The sequence below is a fragment of the Amia ocellicauda genome, chromosome 16, assembly GCF_036373705.1.
Source record: "Amia ocellicauda isolate fAmiCal2 chromosome 16, fAmiCal2.hap1, whole genome shotgun sequence".
NCBI lineage: Eukaryota > Metazoa > Chordata > Actinopteri > Amiiformes > Amiidae > Amia > Amia ocellicauda.
Window position 1 is genome coordinate 2,039,357 of NC_089865.1, and position 18,275 is coordinate 2,057,631.

General features: G+C 51.7%; 1 protein-coding gene across 3 annotated transcripts in view; it reads left to right on the forward strand.

Moving 5' to 3' along the window:
- The window catches only part of agap1 (ArfGAP with GTPase domain, ankyrin repeat and PH domain 1), a 158,748-nt gene that overhangs the window by 106,558 nt on the left and 33,915 nt on the right, over positions 1–18,275 (forward strand). For 2 of the 3 annotated variants that reach the window (XM_066688570.1, XM_066688568.1), the window contains exons 10-13: positions 909–1,013; positions 3,252–3,420; positions 7,475–7,636; positions 16,290–16,451. In XM_066688570.1, coding sequence (XP_066544667.1) covers positions 909–1,013; positions 3,252–3,420; positions 7,475–7,636; positions 16,290–16,451 — 598 coding nt within the window. The remainder of the gene's footprint in view (positions 1–908; positions 1,014–3,251; positions 3,421–7,474; positions 7,637–16,289; positions 16,452–18,275) is intronic. The other variant, XM_066688569.1, reaches the window with a different exon arrangement.

The window sequence follows — 18,275 nt, forward strand, 5'->3', positions numbered from 1 at the left end:
CCTCTCTCTCTGCAATTATAGATTTAATTGCAACAACTTGGCATCTCATTGTGCTGCAGTGATTCAGTCCACTTCCTGTTTGATTCCACTGTTTACAGACAACACACCTGCACTGTTGAGCTGTGTGTGTGTGTGTGTGTGTGTGTGTTTTTTAACTGCACAGATTGTAACCTAACCCTCCTTACACACACACACACCTCTGACAGTGTGCCTGACCATGTGTAAGTGAACAGGTTTAGGTGCGTTTGTAGACAAGGAAAATGTAGGAAAGAAAAATCTCCAAAAAAGCTAAACACACTCTCTCACACACAACACACAAGCTTGTCAGCAGCAGCGTCCTTCTGTGAGACTGTGAGGAGTGTTCAAGCCCCACGCTGGCAGGCGACAGTTATTTTTGTGGCGCCGGGTGGGGGTGAGTGGCTTGTATTGGATCTCATGCGGGGGTCTGAGGTGGGCCGGTCAGGGATCGCAGAGGGTGTGTGATGCAGGAATATGTCGTGGTGCTGTGGGGGGCGGGGGTCTGTGGTTTCTCGAGATTGGGATCTGTTGCTCCAGGTCCAGGCGATCACTGTGGCTTTGATGCGGCCCTGTTGTCTGGTCGGGAGATCACAATGGCTCGACACCCCCAGGGGTCAGGTGCTGCAGGGGTCAGTCGAGGGTCGGCACCCGGTTCCCTCGGTGCTCGGTGTCGTTTACAAGTGACTTTCCCAGATGGACAAAGAGCTATCAATACATGTTGGTGGTGGCTTGGGGAGGCGTGTCACGCTCAATTCTGCCCCTCCGTTAGCAGCAGAGGTGATTTAAAAAGCAAAACGCACACGGAATCGGTGATGTTTTACAGAAGTTGCTCTGAAGGGCTGCTTCATCTTCTGCAGTCTCCTAACTTTTCCCCCTCTCTCTCTCTCTAGGGGATGCTCCTGAAGAGAAGCGGCAAGTCCCTGAACAAGGAGTGGAAGAAGAAGTACGTCACCCTGTGTGACAACGGGCTGCTCACCTACCACCCCAGCCTCCACGTGAGTGTCTCCCCCTGCGGAAACCCGGCCTCCGCCATGAGCTTTAAAAGTTAAAGCCATGAGAAGGGATCCCATCTGAGCTCCGCAAGGGTGGTACCCAGAGCATTCAAAAGCAGTTGTTTTATTTGTTTTTCCTGCCATTTTTCTGTTTTTCCATCTCGTCGTTGCGTCACTGTTTCTGAAGTTCAGTTTATTTTATTTTTCTTAATTAAAAAAGTTGATCAGCCAAAAAAGAGGGTTGAGGTGTGACATCACCGGTAATGAGCTCCATTACACATGGAGGAGCCCGACCGCACAGCAGCTCCCAGTCCCGGCACCGGCACACCAGGCCACTGCGACGCTGTGCACGGGCGCTGTGCAGCACTGCACTTAGTCCACTTCAAAGTTTGTTAACGGAAATAAAGAGCCAGTAATAGACTTCCCCGCGGGCGCGCACTCTCGAATGTTAGTCAATTACAGGAAAACCGCTCCTGTGCCTCTTGTGTGTGTGTGTGTGTGCGCGGCATTGAAAATAAATTGGCCTCTCGCTCTGTGAGGGCCCTGTGAAAGACTGCGCAGCGACAGAACGCAACTTATTATAGCCAGGAAAACAACATGCCAGCCGGCCCTGACAGCAGCCCGGCCCGCCGCCATTGTGCGCCCATCACCGCAGAGCTCGGCCGACTCGGTGCGGGAGATTGGTGTCCGGACAGCGGGGGGTGGCGGGGGGGGCGAGTCGCGGGAGAGCAGCGCCGACTGTCAGGGGTGAAAGAGATGAGTGCTCCCCCCCCCCCGACAAAGCCCTGTCAAGTGCTCTCAACAGCTAGCAGGTTTTCCCTGATCACATCTCATCTGCAGCACAGGCATCAATTAGAGTGTTTGTTTGAGGCTAATTGAATGAAACTCAATCATAGCTCTTAATTGCTTGACTATGCGCAAAGAAATCACATTAATGCAGCTAATTAAGTGGATGGCAATAGATGCAACATAATTAGTAGCAAACTCTAGCATTCCCCCCCCTCACACACACCCTGTACACCACACCAACACCCCCCCCACCCCTACACACACACACAGTGTCAAAAAAAATCCTAATCCTAAAACATTCAAACAATGCCCTGGTCTCCCGTCGACATTGAAGAGACGATCAAAGTCAGCGCAGTGAAGTGGACCGCCCTGACCTTGAACGTGCCCCCCCGCCCCCACACACACACACACACTCCACACCCCCCCCAGGATTGCATGTGGCCGCTCGCTCGCCCGCTCCCGGGGTGAGGGGATTGTCAGCCCCCGCTAACGCAAGCCTCCCCCTTTTACGATGCACAGATGATGAACAACACGAAATGCAAATGGAGATGCAATTACCTCTTTCAAGCTGTTGCGGCGCTCGGATGGCCCTTCTGGGGCCGCGGCTGAAGAGCTCTCTGGTGGCTTGTTAGGCGGCGTCAAGAGCACTTGGCTTTGAATTGCCCTCTCCGTCTGCCTCCTGTGGGGAGAGGCCGCTCCTTCTCTTCCATGTCTCTGTGTGGCTTTCATTTCAATTGTACTTTTTTGTGCCAGACCGCGATCTTTGTAACAAGTTGTACATGCAGATCAGCGCAGCGGTCGGGCGGCGGGGGTGCGGGGGGCGGATGTGGCCCGTGTGTGGGGTGGTGTGTCGTGTGGGAGGGATTTACACCTCAGTGTCAGGGAGCTGCCAGTCGATCTGTTGATGTGAGCGTCGCCTCTACCCCATCTGCATTGTTAATGTTGCCTTTAAACAGCGGCCCCCCGTGAGGCTGCTGGACACTGGCGTGGTGTGGCCCTTTCCCAGGGGTCTTTGCAGTCCTAACCTCGCCAGCCCCCCGTCGACTAACGATACAGCGTTTATTCACAGGGTCCGACTTGTCTTTTTTTCTTTTAATCCCCTTCATCTTGAATTTTGTGTGTATTAAATAGTTGTTTTCTCACAGCGACCCCCGCCTCGGCTCCACAAATGAGTGGGGGGTCCTTCCCGAGTCTGGATTCGCTTTTGAATGCTTTGGCGTCTGTGTCCACGTCCCTCAAATGTCGTCCTTCACACCTCACTGCTGGGTCTAAACCTGGTCCCAATCAACCCTGCTTAGTGCCAATGCTTCCAAATTAGGAAGAGCCCTTTTTATTCATGTATAGAGATATTTTCTTTTCTCTCTTTTTCCACTGGTGAGTCATTTCTTTACCTCGCCCTGCCCTGAGAGCTGCCGTCCCTGTCTCAACCGCTCTCTCTCTCCCTGTGGGCAGGACTACATGCAGAACGTCCACGGCAAGGAGATCGACCTGCTGAGGACCACGGTGAAGGTGCCGGGCAAGAGGCCCCCCCGTGCCATCTCCACCTGCGCCCCCGTCTCCAGCCCCAAGACCAACGGCCTGGCCAAGGATATGAGCAGCCTGCAGCTGGCACAGAGCGCTGGTATGTGGTCCCTCCTGGTGCGCAGGAGTGGCAGACCATCGGCGTGACTGGCTGTGCCCTCATGTGGGGTTTGCTCTTCAGTCGTATGTTGAACTGAGCCCTGCTGGGGTTTTGAGGATGGCCTTTTTTCCCGATGCTCAGAGGGAAAGGTGTGCGTGTGCATGTTTGTGTGTCTGGGGTTTGGCCGTGGTGGTGGTGCAGTCCAGCGGCCCGGTGTGGCGTCTGTGTCGGAGAGTCTGCTGGCTGCCATGCCAGATCGCCGGCTCTGCCAGGGGCTCGGCTACAGAGACCTCGTGACATGGGCGAGCGCCGTGGAGGAGGACAGATGGCTGGGTATCAGTTACTCTGGATAAATAATCTGGTTTCATCGCGTTCTATGCTGCTCTCTTGCCCTCTGTTTTCTTTCGGTTGCTGCTCTTTCCCCCCCTATTTGAAGGACATCTCTCGGCGCTTCAGTGTCTCGTCGTGGTTTATAGCGCCCCGCGTAGTGAGGGAGCAGAGGAGGTGGACTGGCCTCTTCTCTCCTCCACTCACTACTTTGAGCACCTCCATCCCCCACCCCCCCGCTCTAACCCATGAGCACAGTGGCGCGTAAGGGAGCCAGAAAGACCAAACTAATGGCATGAATATTCAGTGACCCAGAATACTAATTATTGTCATGAATATTAATATGATCAGACTTCTCTCTCCACTCAGCCGGCTCCAAAAATGGGTTCTAATGAGAGGTTAGTTAGAGAGAGAGAGAGAGAGAATTCTCACACACTTGGTATAAATATGGAGAGAGAGGACAATGTGTGGGTTTTCTGCCTGTTTCCAAGTCATCAGTTCATCTCTTGCTATTCTTGTGTGTAAATAAGTTAGGAAGCTTCACCTTAAGTCTCCATTTTACATTCGAGGAATACAGCCCAGAGTTATTCATCCTAGCCATTATTATTCTCCATACAATAATAATTATGAATAATATAGAGGAGTTGATGTTTTTGTCTAGTTTTTATATTTGAATCACAATTGTACAAATACAAAGAGAGATGATTAAAGATTAAAACAACTCTCAAGTGCTCCTTAAAAAAGCCAAAAACCAAAACAGAGAAAACAAAGCACAAAGATCAGAGCCTGGAGCTCGGTGTTGTTATTTTATCCAGGAGGGGAGAGGAGAATCACTTATTTCTTTCTCTCTGTCTCTCCCCCCCCCTCCCTGCCTGTGTGCGAGTCCGTGTGCCGCGCTCTCCCCCGCTCTGGGATTAATGAGCTCGGAGTACATTACACGCGGTGCCACGAGGGTTCGGGCTAATGGGCGCGCTCATTTCTCCTCTGTGAGTGACACGCGGAGGAGAGTAATTGGCCGCGCAGACTGACAGCTCATTGGCTGTCCTTAAGGAGACATTATCCCCCCATTGTGCGTGGCGCGGGGTGGGTTGGGGCGCGTTGTCCCTGAAATCCCAAAGCCCTGCGATGTGGGGGGGTCTCTGGAACCTCACAGAGAATCTGAAACCCTTTAATCCCAGTCGACCGTCTCTGAACCACAGAATCGATAGATAGATATATATATATATATATATTCACGTATCTATAGATAGATAAGACACTCTCACACACATGTATGTACAGAAGTAATGAAACTCTCACTGTATGAGAGATCACACTCAAATCCCTCCCCCCACCCCCTTTAAGTTCTCCTCTTTTTCTTTATATAAATGTTCCCCATTTACCAAAGGTGCTCATTACAGGCGAGAGACCCTTATTTATTCATTTCAAAGGAGATTAAATTGAGATGTGACATTTCATTTGCTGGAGATTCCCGTAGGCAGACAGGAGCGGCCCCCCACCCCCCCCGAGACAGATCGCCGCGCTATAGATCACAGAGAAACAGGTACATTTTTTAAGCTTTACTTCTAAGTGCTTGTTTAAAGCGCGCTCAGTCACTTAGTTTGCAGGGGATTAGAAGACCATCAGTCCAGCACTAAGGAGCGCGGGAGCGGGGGGGGTGGTGTCTAACCTCGTTTTTATTTGTGCCGTGAAGTCAGACATGACTGACTGGATAAGAGGAGAGGGACAGAAAGAGAGAGGCAAAGATCTGGGGTTGTGTTGTGTGTTTATATGTGTACATCTTAAAGTATGTAATCTGTATTTCAATAATATAAAATAAAATAAATAAATGGGCAGCTTTGACTGTAATGAGCACAACCTCAAGCACAAAACAGAGCAGACACAAACACCACAGTGTGTTCCTGCTTCCATTTCCCATTGTGCAGCGGGCAGATATCGACTAGTGTGTTTTATTTTGTGTGTATATAGAGCTATAACAGTATCGCAATACTAAACCCACAACAGGCTTTTGTATGGTGTTGTGTAGGGGTTGTAGTTCACTTGAAGTGTTGTGTGTCGTTTCTTTTGTACTGATACTAGATCTCTTTCACTGGGCTGGACTCGATTGAGCTCACAGTGATCTGATGTTTTCTGTTGTGACTGTTGTAAATCAAGGTGGGGGGTTCATTAGAGATAATAGTAATAATAATAATATAGTTGATTATTTATCATCTCGCTATACAGTATTGTCAGTTTGAATCGGGTCTCGAAGGCCTGGTGTTTGTGAGACTCGGTGAGACCCGGGTCTGTGGTCCCTGCTAGTGTCCCCCTCCTGTGGACGGCCGGCACAGAACCGACCCGTCTGTGTCCTCTCGTGCCTCAGAGTCTGTTGCCAGGCAGGGGGCCGCACACCCCCCGTATCGTACAGGGGCCGCGGGCTCGGGAGCCACCCGGCGCTTGTTTAGAGCAGGAAAAGACACGAATAGAGGTCTCGACACGAGGCAGGGAGGGCAGATCGGTGTGACTTGTGACGTTTGGAGAGCGGTGCCCTCCGCTGTGCTGTTTGGGTTCTCCAGAGTCGATTCCTCCCGGTAATTATGTGGAAAACTGTAGTGGAAAATGCGATCCGGAGAAGCCGGAAGCAAACCCGTCCTGACAGGGTAAAGGCGGGCGGACCACGGCTCGTCTGCGGAGATAGGGGAGTGGATTCATCGCGCATCAGAGGTGCGGTGGCCGGCCAGGGCAGATTATTAATGCCCTCCAGGGGGCGGAGTGGGGTCTAGAGGGTTTTCTGTGCCGACGCAGCGTACCGCTCACTGCCGAGGCGATCCGGACAGCCGGCTGGCTCTCAGAAGTATTGATGTCCCATTCCACTGCCATAAAAACCGGATAATTATGACTCGGAGAAGAGCGGTGGTTTTAACCGGAGCTGCTGGGATACATTAGGGTATTAAACAGCTATAAACATACATTTTTTTATAATGAGGTTTGTAATAGATAATTCTGTTGGCTCAGCGTAACTGTGTTTTTTGTGGAAGTGAAGTGATGTCTCCTCCGTGGGGCTGAGGTGCGTGGTGTTCTTCCTCTGTGCTTCTCTCGGCCTGCTGGCTGTTCATGTCTTGGTGAATACCATGAGTTTCTCAGCCGTGCCTCAGACGTGTGACCCAGGAAAGCCCTGTGCACGGCTTCCCATGATGCCTTGCCTCGCCCGTCACACCTCGGCGTCGTTTGATAAGTGGCGGCTGATGAAATGTGGTATTCTTAGGGCAGCGTCGGCCTCATTTTCTCCTCTCCCTTCACGTCTAATTGATTCATTTTAGGGCCGCAGTAATTCCTAATTAAGGCATCTAATTGTGAATCAGATTTAAACTTCTCCTCCTGCGGTGCGAGGCTCCGTGTCCTCGGGCCTCAGGGACCGGCAGCCGCCTGCTTCAGCCCTCACGCCCCCTCACCATCACCCCCTTCCCTCCCCGCAACTCTCAGGAGCTTCATTTTGGGTTGGGGGGGGACGGAAAGGATGGGATCAAACCAACACCAAGGAAAAGCTCTCTCTCAACTCGCTTCACTCACATTCCCTTCCAGCTCTGTCTTCTCTCTCACCGTTTGCATTTCTCGCTCTCACTCCCTCGCTCACATGGCTCTCGGTTTCTCTTCTCACTTGTTTTCTCTCATCCCCGCCCGTTCACTCGCCCTAACGCTGTCCCTGTCCCTCTCCCCTCGTCCCCGTGTCGCCCGGCCCCCCCCGCAGGCACGGTGACCGGCAGCTCCTCCGCCTCTCAGATGGCCAGCGGCATCAGCCTGGTCTCCTTCAACAGCCGGCCGGACGGCATGCACCAGCGCTCGTACTCGGTGTCCAGCGCCGACCAGTGGAGCGAGGCAACCGTCATCGCCAACTCGGGCATCAGCACAGGTACGCCCCCGCGACCCCTGACCCCGCGACCCCTCACTCCGCGACCCCTCACTCCATGTTGACCCCCTCACACCCCGGCACTGAGGGCGCAAGCTCAGGCTGCTCTTCAACGTTAGCGCTTTTACTCTTCTTACTGTATTTTTTATTATGATTCCAGTGAGCTTGAACTAACTTCTCCTCTGCAGTTTTTGTTGTTTTGTTGATGTAGTTGGAAAAACTGACAAACTCCTGGTGTTTGTGAGGGTTGAACCAAATGGAGGATAAAAGGCAATAAAAGTAAATAAATAAAGCTTTAATTTACTCAAAGCGTGCTCTGTACCCGTACACGTCTGTGACACGTCTGTGATGGCCCGTCCACACGTGTGGCGTATGTCGATCACGGTCCTGCCCCCCCCCCCCGTGCCCATCCTGAGCTATGACGGCCCTGGTGACGCGCCGGGTCCGTGCGCTGAGAAAGCGATTACGGTGCCTAAGTGCGGTGACGGGGAAACGGCCGCCTCGGGACCCGTTCCCCACAGCGTCCCCGGTGAGCCCTGCAGAGCGCCGCACTGACGGGCAATGAAGGAGAGACAAAAGGCTTGCGTGGAGGACCGGGGGGGGACTGGTGAGGGCAGGTGGTTGTAACACACCTGGAGTGACGCGTGCTTCTGATTTACCCGCCCCTCTTCACCAGGGAGTTTCACATTTTCTCCCGTCCTTATCAGGCTATCAAACCGTCTCAGGGGTGCCGGTGAAATTCATGGAGACGGAGACGTGAGACGGGGAGGATGGGGTCGGAGGGAGGCAGGCGGAGGGGTCGGTAAGCCTCTCCTCTCCCGCGCTGCTCTCGTATATCTGGCATCGATCGGCCTGTCGGCTCCTAATGCTGCTTTAACTGTTTATCAAGCTAATGGCTGCTGTGAGACTGCGACGCTCGGCCCCCGCTTCATTTGAGGGCAGGGGGAGAGAGGGAGAAAGAAAGGGGGAGAAAATCACTAGATTTTTCAATTAGCGCGCCTGTCTTTTCCTTTTTTCTCGGCGTGAAGAGAGAGGGAGCGCTGGCTGACACCCACTCTTAACCCTTTCCCAGCTGAAGAAGCACTTCTCTCTGTGAAGGAAACTGCGGAGGCCAGATCATCCCAAACAACACTCTGGTGTCCGTTATGATGTTATGAGTATCTCTTATCCCCTGCGACGGCGGGCTTTTGGTTTTATGGCGGCCTGATACCGCAGTCCGGTAGTCTATTCGGTTATCGGCTTTGCATCCGAAGAACAAACCTCTCCGTGGCACGAGGCCCCCTCTGTCTTCTGCTCGATTAGCCGCTCTCCGCCGCGGCGTCCGTGCTGAGGTGGTGACAGGCAGCTGTCAGCCGCTGTTCGCCCGCCGCTGACGCTGAGAGAGGCAGACGGCTGGGGGAGGCAGGGCGCATCCCAGCGATGCCCACAGTTACGGCCTCCGAGTTTATTTACCCGATTCCCCGCTTCTTCCTTTAAATAACAATTAGAGTTGTAAAATGCTTAAATGTGGTTGCAGGGGGTCCTGGGCGCAGGCCTGTCAGAATCGCATCTGCGTCTCTGTATGAGAGAACGGATCAGCCACGACCCGAGGAGGTTTCCATTTAAAAATTCATTCTAATTAATTTTTATATGTTGTATTTATTTACCGAGGTTTTTTTTTTTCTTGTTTTTTACTCATTATCTGCATTGCAAATTATATCCCAGAACCTTGCCAGGAGTTCTGGGCCGACCGAGCAAGGTAATGGGAGTGTCGGCTCTCCAGTGTGGGCCGAGAGGCTATAACGGAAATTAAAGGTTAGACTAATAAAGACGTACATTACTCAATAATAAGGTAATAGTCCCTAAAACGGCAATTAGCGGATTTCCCACTGGGTCGGATGCGGGACAGAGTTATCCTCGTTAACCGATGCACCGCTGGGCTGCAGGGGGTAGAAAATAAATATAAACGTTCCTTTCTTTTTGGCGTAATGAAACGCAACAGCAGTTCGGCCAGAGCGCCCCCCGATCACAGCAGAATTACCCGGGTGACTATGGGGGGCATCATTTTGGTGATTCCAGTCGGTTTTTGAATTTGTGTGACTACCTGTGAAAAAGGCTGTGCCGAGCGGGCTTTTGAACGGGCACGGACGGTTTTATTGGCTGCAGTTCACAACACAAAACCCCAAAACCCTTTTGCTATAAATGGCAGCTGAGGTTCAGAGCAGTTTTGGGGGAACGCTGGGGACCGCACTCTCCGGCGGCCGCCGTCTTTGACCGCACCTGTTGAGCCGAGGACGGATATTTGGGGACGGCGGCCCCCGGCAGGCTACTGTCACGGCGCCGCAAAGGGCTCGGGCATCGGCTGTCTGAAGACATTACAGCCAGACCCGGGCAGCTTTTAAAAATAACCTTTCCTGGGATGCGGTGCTGCGCGCGGTGTTAGTCACTGATTGTATGTATTGTGATAGCTGGATGACTGAGGGTTGCAAGTTGACTGTTTGTCACCTCCAGCCCCGGGAGCCGGCCGGCCGACATGAGATCCAGCGTCTCCCGTTAAAGATAAAATAATGATACGTGGAAATAATTAGCTTATAAATTAATTAGCTGCATTGTTTTCCCCTCTTCTCCAGTACGGCCGTGCAGCTCCCGTGCCCGTGGCCTCTGGAGTCGTACTCATAGAGGTTGAGGGGGAACAGAAATAATTAAATCTTTATCTGCGTCTGTTACGCAACTTCTCTGCGTGCTTTGTGTCGACATGTTCGTACAGTATCGGCATTAACCCCTCGCTTCCTGTCTGTGGGGTGAGTGACAGGACTGCGGGAGGCCGTGGTTTTATCCCTGCCCGACTGGGGGCCAGTGTGGCCCTCTGATCTCCATAGATAAGACTGTCATCCTCTGGCAAATATACACTCACCTAAAGGATTATTAGGAACACCTGTTCAATTTCTCATTAATGCAATTATCTAACCAACCAATCACATGGCAGTTGCTTCAATGCATTCAAGGGTGTGGTCCTGGTCAAGACAATCTCCTGAACTCCAAACTCAATGTCTGAATGGGAAAGAAAGGTGATTTAAGCAATTTTGAGCGTGGCATGGTTGTTGGTGCCAGACGGGCCGGTCTGAGTATTTCAGAATCTGCTCAGTTACTGGGATTTTCACGCACAACCATTTCTAGGGTTTACAAAGAATGGTGTGAAAAGGGAAAAACATCCAGTATGCGGCAGTCCTGTGGGCGGAAATGCCTTGTTGATGCTAGAGGTCAGAGGAGAATGGGCCGACTGATTCAAGCTGATAGAAGAGCAACTTTGACTGAAATAACCACTCGTTACAACCGAGGTATGCAGCAAAGCATTTGTGAAGCCACAACACGTACAACCTTGAGGCGGATGGGCTACAACAGCAGAAGACCCCACCGGGTACCACTCATCTCCACTACAAATAGGAAAAAGAGGCTACAATTTGCACAAGCTCACCAAAATTGGACAGTTGAAGACTGGAAAAATGTTGCCTGGTCTGATGAGTCTCGATTTCTGTTGAGACATTCAGATGGTAGAGTCAGAATTTGGCGTAAACAGAATGAGAACATGGATCCATCATGCCTTGTTACCACTGTGCAGGCTGGTGGTGGTGGTGTAATGGTGTGGGGGATGTTTTCTTGGCACACTTTAGGCCCCTTAGTGCCAATTGGGCATCGTTTAAATGCCACGGTCTACCTGAGCATTGTTTCTGACCATGTCCATCCCTTTATGACCACCATGTACCCATCCTCTGATGGCTACTTCCAGCAGGATAATGCACCATGTCACAAAGGTCGAATCATTTCAAATTGGTTTCTTGAACATGACAATGAGTTCACTGTACTAAACTGGTCCCCACAGTCACCAGATCTCAACCCAATAGAGCATCTTTGGGATGTGGTGGAACGGGAGCTTTGTGCCCTGGATGTGCATCCCACAAATCTCCATCAACTGCAAGATGCTATCCTATCAATATGGGCCAACATTTCTAAAGAATGCTTTCAGCACCTTGTTGAATCAATGCCACGTAGAATTAAGGCAGTTCTGAAGGCGAAAGGGGGTCAAACACAGGATTAGTATGGTGTTCCTAATAATCCTTTAGGTGAGTGTATATAATAATAATACAAAAATCTTCAATTAAATGGAAGCTAAGCCATGAAGAGTATATGTATATATATTTCGTCATCTTTTTTTTTCAACAGTACTTGCAAGTCCGTTACTTTAATAAAATAGTTATGTACCTCGTTTTTTAAGAGTGTAAAACTCTCATTAGGTATAAAGTGAGGAGTGATCTTCTGAGACGCTTCTCGCACCGTTTTCATTTTATTTTAAGTGTTTTTTATCCTTTGTGGAGGTTCAAAGGCAGAGGGAGCAGAACGAGACACAGGCTGAACAGAAGAGCCTCTTCAAATCAGAGTGAAATCTCACCACCGGCCTTTAGATTCATATATCCATATATCTATATCTATATATATATATATATATATATATATATATATCACTCATTTGTTCTTTGTTTCTTCTGAGTGAAACTGGAAACAAATTGGACAATTAGAATTAAGTTCTCCGTGACCTCTCGCCAAGGTTGGGGTGGCTCTGCTTTCTCCGGCGGTCTTTCCCGTTGCGTGTCTTTATGTCACCCGGGACTCGATGGCACCGGACACTAGCCGGGTGTTTTATTCAGACTTCAGTTCGTTGTGTGTCCTTGTGTAATTAATATAAGTTGTTGCCGTGGATTGAGGGGCTACAGGCCACAAAATGTTGTTAATTGCTGGAGACTGTGGCCGAGCGAAGAGTGCGGACGGGGTTAGGGTTAGGACAGCAGGCACGAAAGACACATGAATGAGAGATGAAGAAGAGCGACCTGGAGACACAGGCAGAGCTGTGCGCAGGGATGAGACTATATCACTCGCATGCACACACACACGCACACTCTCACGCACACAGAACATGCACACACACACAGACACGCATACGCACACACACACACGCATATGCACACACACAGATGCACACACACTCTCACGCACACACATACACACACGACTTGCCTTTATTTAAATTTTTGTATTATTGCCGTATGTAAACAGCAGTGATCGCGTCTCCTCTTTGGGGGTGTTTCCCGGGGCGGCGCTCTCCGCGCACGCTCTGCCTCCCGCATCGAGGGCAAGCCGGGCCTGGGGGGGGCGCTTCGGGGGGGCAGCTGCCCGACCGGTTGACTAATGTCTCCCATTTTAATTTCCCTCTGGGGGCTGGGGGGTGGTCGGCCGCTCTGACGTATTTATTTTAATCCATCCTTTAATAACCTGAAGAACCGAGCCCCCACCCCCGACCGTCCCTCCTCTCCTGCCTGTCTCCACTTCGCCTCTGAACCCCAGATACCCCCGGGGGGGCGGGGGGTGGGTGTCTGTCCAGCTCTCTCTGTTTCCCAGCAGTGCCTTGCCCCCCTCCAGTCGCCTCCTGGGTCTTTTCTCTGAAACGTTGTGGGCAAGCGATCATGGCCTGCGTGGGCAAACGTCGGGGGGGTGGTCAGAGCACAGCGGTCCGCAGCTCCCCAGGGAGGGATCGGTGCTGATGGGGGGGGGGCCGTTCTCAGGTGACTACACTGTCATCCCAGGGGTCTTCCAGGGGTCGGATCCGGCTCCTTCTCTTTCATCAAAGACTCCAGGTTCCACTTTGCACGTGTGCTCGAGTGCCCAGTGACCTGGGCTGCTTTCCACTGCTGGATCAAGACACACTGCAACAGATACCCCCCCACCCCCAACACAGACACAGATGCACTTCAAGACATAAGACACATTTCAAAGCATCACCAAGTGCAGTGATACACTCAGTACAGAATACAACCACTGACACACGCACACACACACTCCAGATGACCGGAGTCCAGGAGAGCCGCTGTGTGTCTGTACTATGAACAGGCTGTGCCGGATCAGGACATTGTTTGCGGTGACTGAGCTGGAAAATGATACAGCAGTTACTGAGATATTGTATAGCGCTGCTGCAGAGGGAGAGAAGGAGAGAGAGAAAGTGTGCCACGGCCTGCCTGGTGCTGCTCCGTGAACTGCGTTATGTGCTGATTCACCATGTCTGCACGCATGGCATTTCCCCATTCCAACCCCTGAAACACACAAACGCACACACACACCGTTTCCAATAGCCCCCTCTCGGCCGCATCCGTCCACCACTGCCAGCCGCAGAAGGTGGAGGCCCGAGCCGGGACGCTGAGCAGGAAGAGACTGATTTAGCATCTGCTGTGCGGCCGGTGAAAGAGTCCTTTGTGCCCGGAGCGAAAATGATCCCACATGTGGAGCAGGTGCCTTTGATTTTGGGGATGTGCAGGAATGCTGCATCCCAGGATGCTTTGCACTAACCAGGTCTCCTAACTAGACAGTGAACATCCTGACCGCCCCACCACGTTCCTCTGGAGAGCCCCCCCACCCCAACGGACGCATATTTAACATACATCGAACCTGTAAACACGGCTGATCCGGAGAGAACAGCAGCTCAGTGCGGCTCTGTGTTTATTATCGGTTTCCTTATTCAATGGCGGGGCTTCTGGGAAAGACAGGGAACAAGATATATGGACATTAAAAGTGTAGAGGGAAAAATAAAAAGAGCGAGGGACAAAAATCAGGGAGAGAGTGAATGAGAGAGAGAGATGGGGTTGGGAGTGAAAGCGAGCACGCTGGCTCACCGCAGTCCATCAAGCGCCGGGGAGGCTGCTGGGCCGGGCAGTTAATCGGGTACAGTTAATTGTACGGTTCGAGATGGCATCTTGTCAGCAGAGATAAGTTGTCACGTTTTCCACTTGAGCTGAGACTAAATGATTGTAAAATAAGTTATGAGTGTCCTTGGGGCTGCGAGCCGCGGCGAGAGGCTGGGCCGGGCTCCGCGCCGGGGAGGGGGCGCCGTCACTCCAGCCGGCCCGGCGTGATATTTATGTGAACTGAATGTTATTTTATTCAGCCCCCAGTCACAGCTGTCAGCGCGGCGCATGAAAAGTGAAACTGCCTCCCTGCCTCCGCTGGCAGACACTCGGCATCATCATCATCACTACTACTACTACTACTACTACTACTACTACTGTTATTATTATTATTTCAGTATCTATTATTATTATTTGTATTATTATTATTAATAATAGCTACCCAGGGGTAGGATGTTCACCCAAAATGTAATTCCCAAAATAAGGAAATGAGAAAAAGGTTGAAACCACAGGCCTGTGTTGGGGGCCCCTGTTTGAGTCAACTTTTCTGTGTGTGTTTTAGTGTCTGTCAGAGTGTGTTTGAGTTTGAGAGTGTCTCTCTGTCTTTCTGTCTGTGTGTGCATTTCTGTGTTTGTCTGTCTGTCTGTGTGCATTTCTGTGTTTGTTTGTCTGTGTGTGCGTCTCTGTGTCTGTATGTCTCTGTCTGTCTGTGCGTCTGTGTGTCTCTGTGTGTGCATTTCTGTGTTTGTCTGTCTGTCTGTCTGTGTGTGCGTCTCTGTGTCTGTATGTCTCTGTCTGTCTGTGCGTCTGTGTGTCTCTGTGTGTGCATTTCTGTGTTTGTCTGTCTGTGTGTCTGTGTGTCTCTGTGTGTGCATTTCTGTGTTTGTCTGTGTGCGTGTGCATTTCTGTGTTTGTGCGTCTCTGTGTCTGTGTCTCTGTCTGTCTGTGCGTCTGTGTGTCTCTGTCTGTCTGTGCGTCTGTGTGTCTCTGTGTGTGCATTTCTGTGTTTGTCTGTGTGTGCGTCTCTGTGTCTGTGTGTCTCTGTCTGTCTGTGCGTCTGTGTGTCTCTGTGTGTGCATTTCTGTGTTTGTCTGTCTGTGTGTGCGTCTCTGTGTCTGTGTGTCTCTGTCTGTCTGTGCGTCTGTGTTTCTCTGTGCATTTCTGTGTTTGTCTGTCTGTCTGTGTGTGCATTTCTGTGTTTGTGCGTCTCTGTCTGTGTGTCTCTGTCTGTCTGTGCGTCTGTGTCTCTGTGTGTGCATTTCTGTGTTTGTCTGTCTGTGTGTGCGTCTCTGTCTGTGTGTCTCTGTCTGTCTGCGTCTGTGTGTCTCTGTGCATTTCTGTGTCTGTCTGTGTGCGTGTCTGTCTCTGTGCGTCTGTCTGTGTGTGCGTGTCTGTCTGTCTGTGTGTGTGCGTCGCTGTGTCTGTGTGCGTGTCTGTGTCTGTCTGTGTGCATCACTGTGTCTGTGTCTCTGTGCGTTTCTGTCTGTGTGTGTGCGTCTCTGTCTATGTGCGTGTCTGCCTGTGTGCGTCTCTGTGTCTGTATGTGTGCACGTCTCTGTCTGTCTGTGTGCGCGCGTCTCTGTGTCTCTGTGTGCGTTTCTGTCTGTGTGTCTCTGCGTGTCTGTGTGTGTGTCTGTCTCTGTGTCTGTGAGTGTCTCTGCGTGTGTTTCTGTGTCTGTGAGTGATTGTGTGATTATGTGTGTGATCAAATTGTCTTCGGCTCCTTCTATAACACTGCATGGAAATAAATCCGTAAAATGGCTGACAGTACCGGTCGGTGTGGCAGCGGTCCGTGGGGGGTGCTGTGACTGACTGTCTCCTCTCCTCTCCTCCCCTCCCCTCTCTCCTGCACTCCTCTCTTCCCTGTCCTCTCGTCTCCTCTCCTGCATCCTCCCCCCTCTCCCCCGGTCCCCCGGCTCCCTCCTCTCCTCCCCTCTCCCCTCCTGCAGACACAGGCCTGGGGGACTCGGTGTGCTCCAGTCCCAGCATCTCCAGCACCACCAGTCCCAAACTGGACCCCCCGCCCTCCCCCCACGCCAACCGCAAGAAGCACCGCCGGAAGAAGAGCACCAGCAACTTCAAAGCAGATGGCATCTCCGGCACTGCCGAAGGTAACCGCCGCGCCACCGCGCCAGTCACACACGTGTCTACCAGGAACATCCTTACGGAGGAGTTGAGTTGTAGTGGAATTATTAAAAAACCCGAATGACGCCGCGTGCATCAGTGTGGTATCGGCTACAGGAAGAGGGGCTGTGAGACGGAGTTTGGCGCCACGCACTCGGCCTGCCTCTCTCTCTGATGTTTAGATCGCTATCGAACAGTTAATTAAAACCGCCAATTAAAAGACTCGTTAGGAGGCGGACTTCGGCCTGGCTCACACTTTCTCTCATCCCTGTGTCAGCGGCGAAGATCCTGGTTAGACTAAAGGGAAGTGGAGCTGGGCAGCTGTGCTCGGGCGGTGCTGTGTGCGGCACTAAAGACTGCTGCTAAAGTGAGTGTGGGATTAGCGGTAATGGTGCGGAGCAGTGCGATGTAGTGCAGTGCGTTGTAGTGCAGTTCAGTTCAGTGCAGTGCGTTGTAGTGCAGTTTGGTTCAGATCGGTTCTGCTGGCTGCACTGTGGCTCCGATCTTAAGCTCCTCTCAGTGCCGGAGGGCAGCTCTGACAGGCCGCCAGGAAGAAACAAATCTCAGGTCGGCAAAAACAAAACAAACGAGCGACGCCTGGCACTGAGTTGAGAAGCCGCACGGTCGCTGTCTGCACTGTGTTAGGCGCGTCTGTGTGGTGCAGGCTGGGCGTCCCGCGTGGCCGTGCAAAGTGACAGAACCGCTGTGAATGTCTCGCTCCGGTCAGGCTGAAGGTCGGGGGCGTCGGAGGAACTTGGGGCTCCACGTTCTTGACAACGGTGTCGTGGCACAAGGCTCGTTTTCTCTCTCAATTTAATCCGTGTATGTATTTATATTTGGGGGGTTCGGTGGGAGTGGGAGTGGGCCTGCCGTGAGCAGCAGAGTGACACCCCCGTCTCTCCCCACCCCGGCAGGCGGGCGGGCGCCGGGCTCCGGCTCTCCGCGGCGCTAATGGGCTCTAATGTGCTCGGCCCCTGCTCCCGAGACAGGCCCTAATGAGGAGATAAAGAGAGATTAGTATCAATACTGAGGGAGAAAATGAACTCCGAGAGCTCGGCACCACGGGAGGGGAACGGAGCCCAGAACAGGATTAATGTAGCTTTCTTTCCTTTTTATTTAATAAAGGATGGTTTAATATTTATGGCGGGCAGCCCTGAGACGCTCCCAGCCTACAGAGTCAAGAGTGTGTGTGGGGGGGCTAGTGAGCACGGGTTCACATGTGAGTGTGACATGTATGTGTTATTACTGCTATTATTATTATTATTATTAATGTATCTGATTGATTCTTCTTTTTTGTATTTATATCATCATTTAATATCATCCGCACTCCTGTTCTGCTTTCATTCACTAACATAAATAAACAAAAAACACACTATTTTCTAGTCTAGTCTAGTCAAAAACAAGGCAAACACTGAAACAGGAGCCCTGAAACAATAATAAAATAAAAAATAATAATAATTAAAAAAGCGCACGTTCTTCACGTGTAAATCTCCCCGTCTCTGTCTGGTGATGCCGCTCCTCCGCAGCGCCGCCCCCCGCTGGAGAGGTGAAGAGCTGCCACCTGGGGCTCTTATTGAAGAGTCACTCCCATGTCTCCAAAGCCCCGACCCACCGGTCCGCACCGCAGCTTGAGGTGAGGTGGGACTCCGGTGCTTTGTGGGCTGCCCAGTGCCGGCCCGGCGAGGCATGGCAGCTCGAATAATGACCCGAGCGCAGTTAAATAATGAAGACGCGACTTCAGCTAATTACACTCCTTCTCTGCCGTATACCTCCTCCCCCTGCTTCTCCTCCTTCATTTTCTTTTTCTTCTG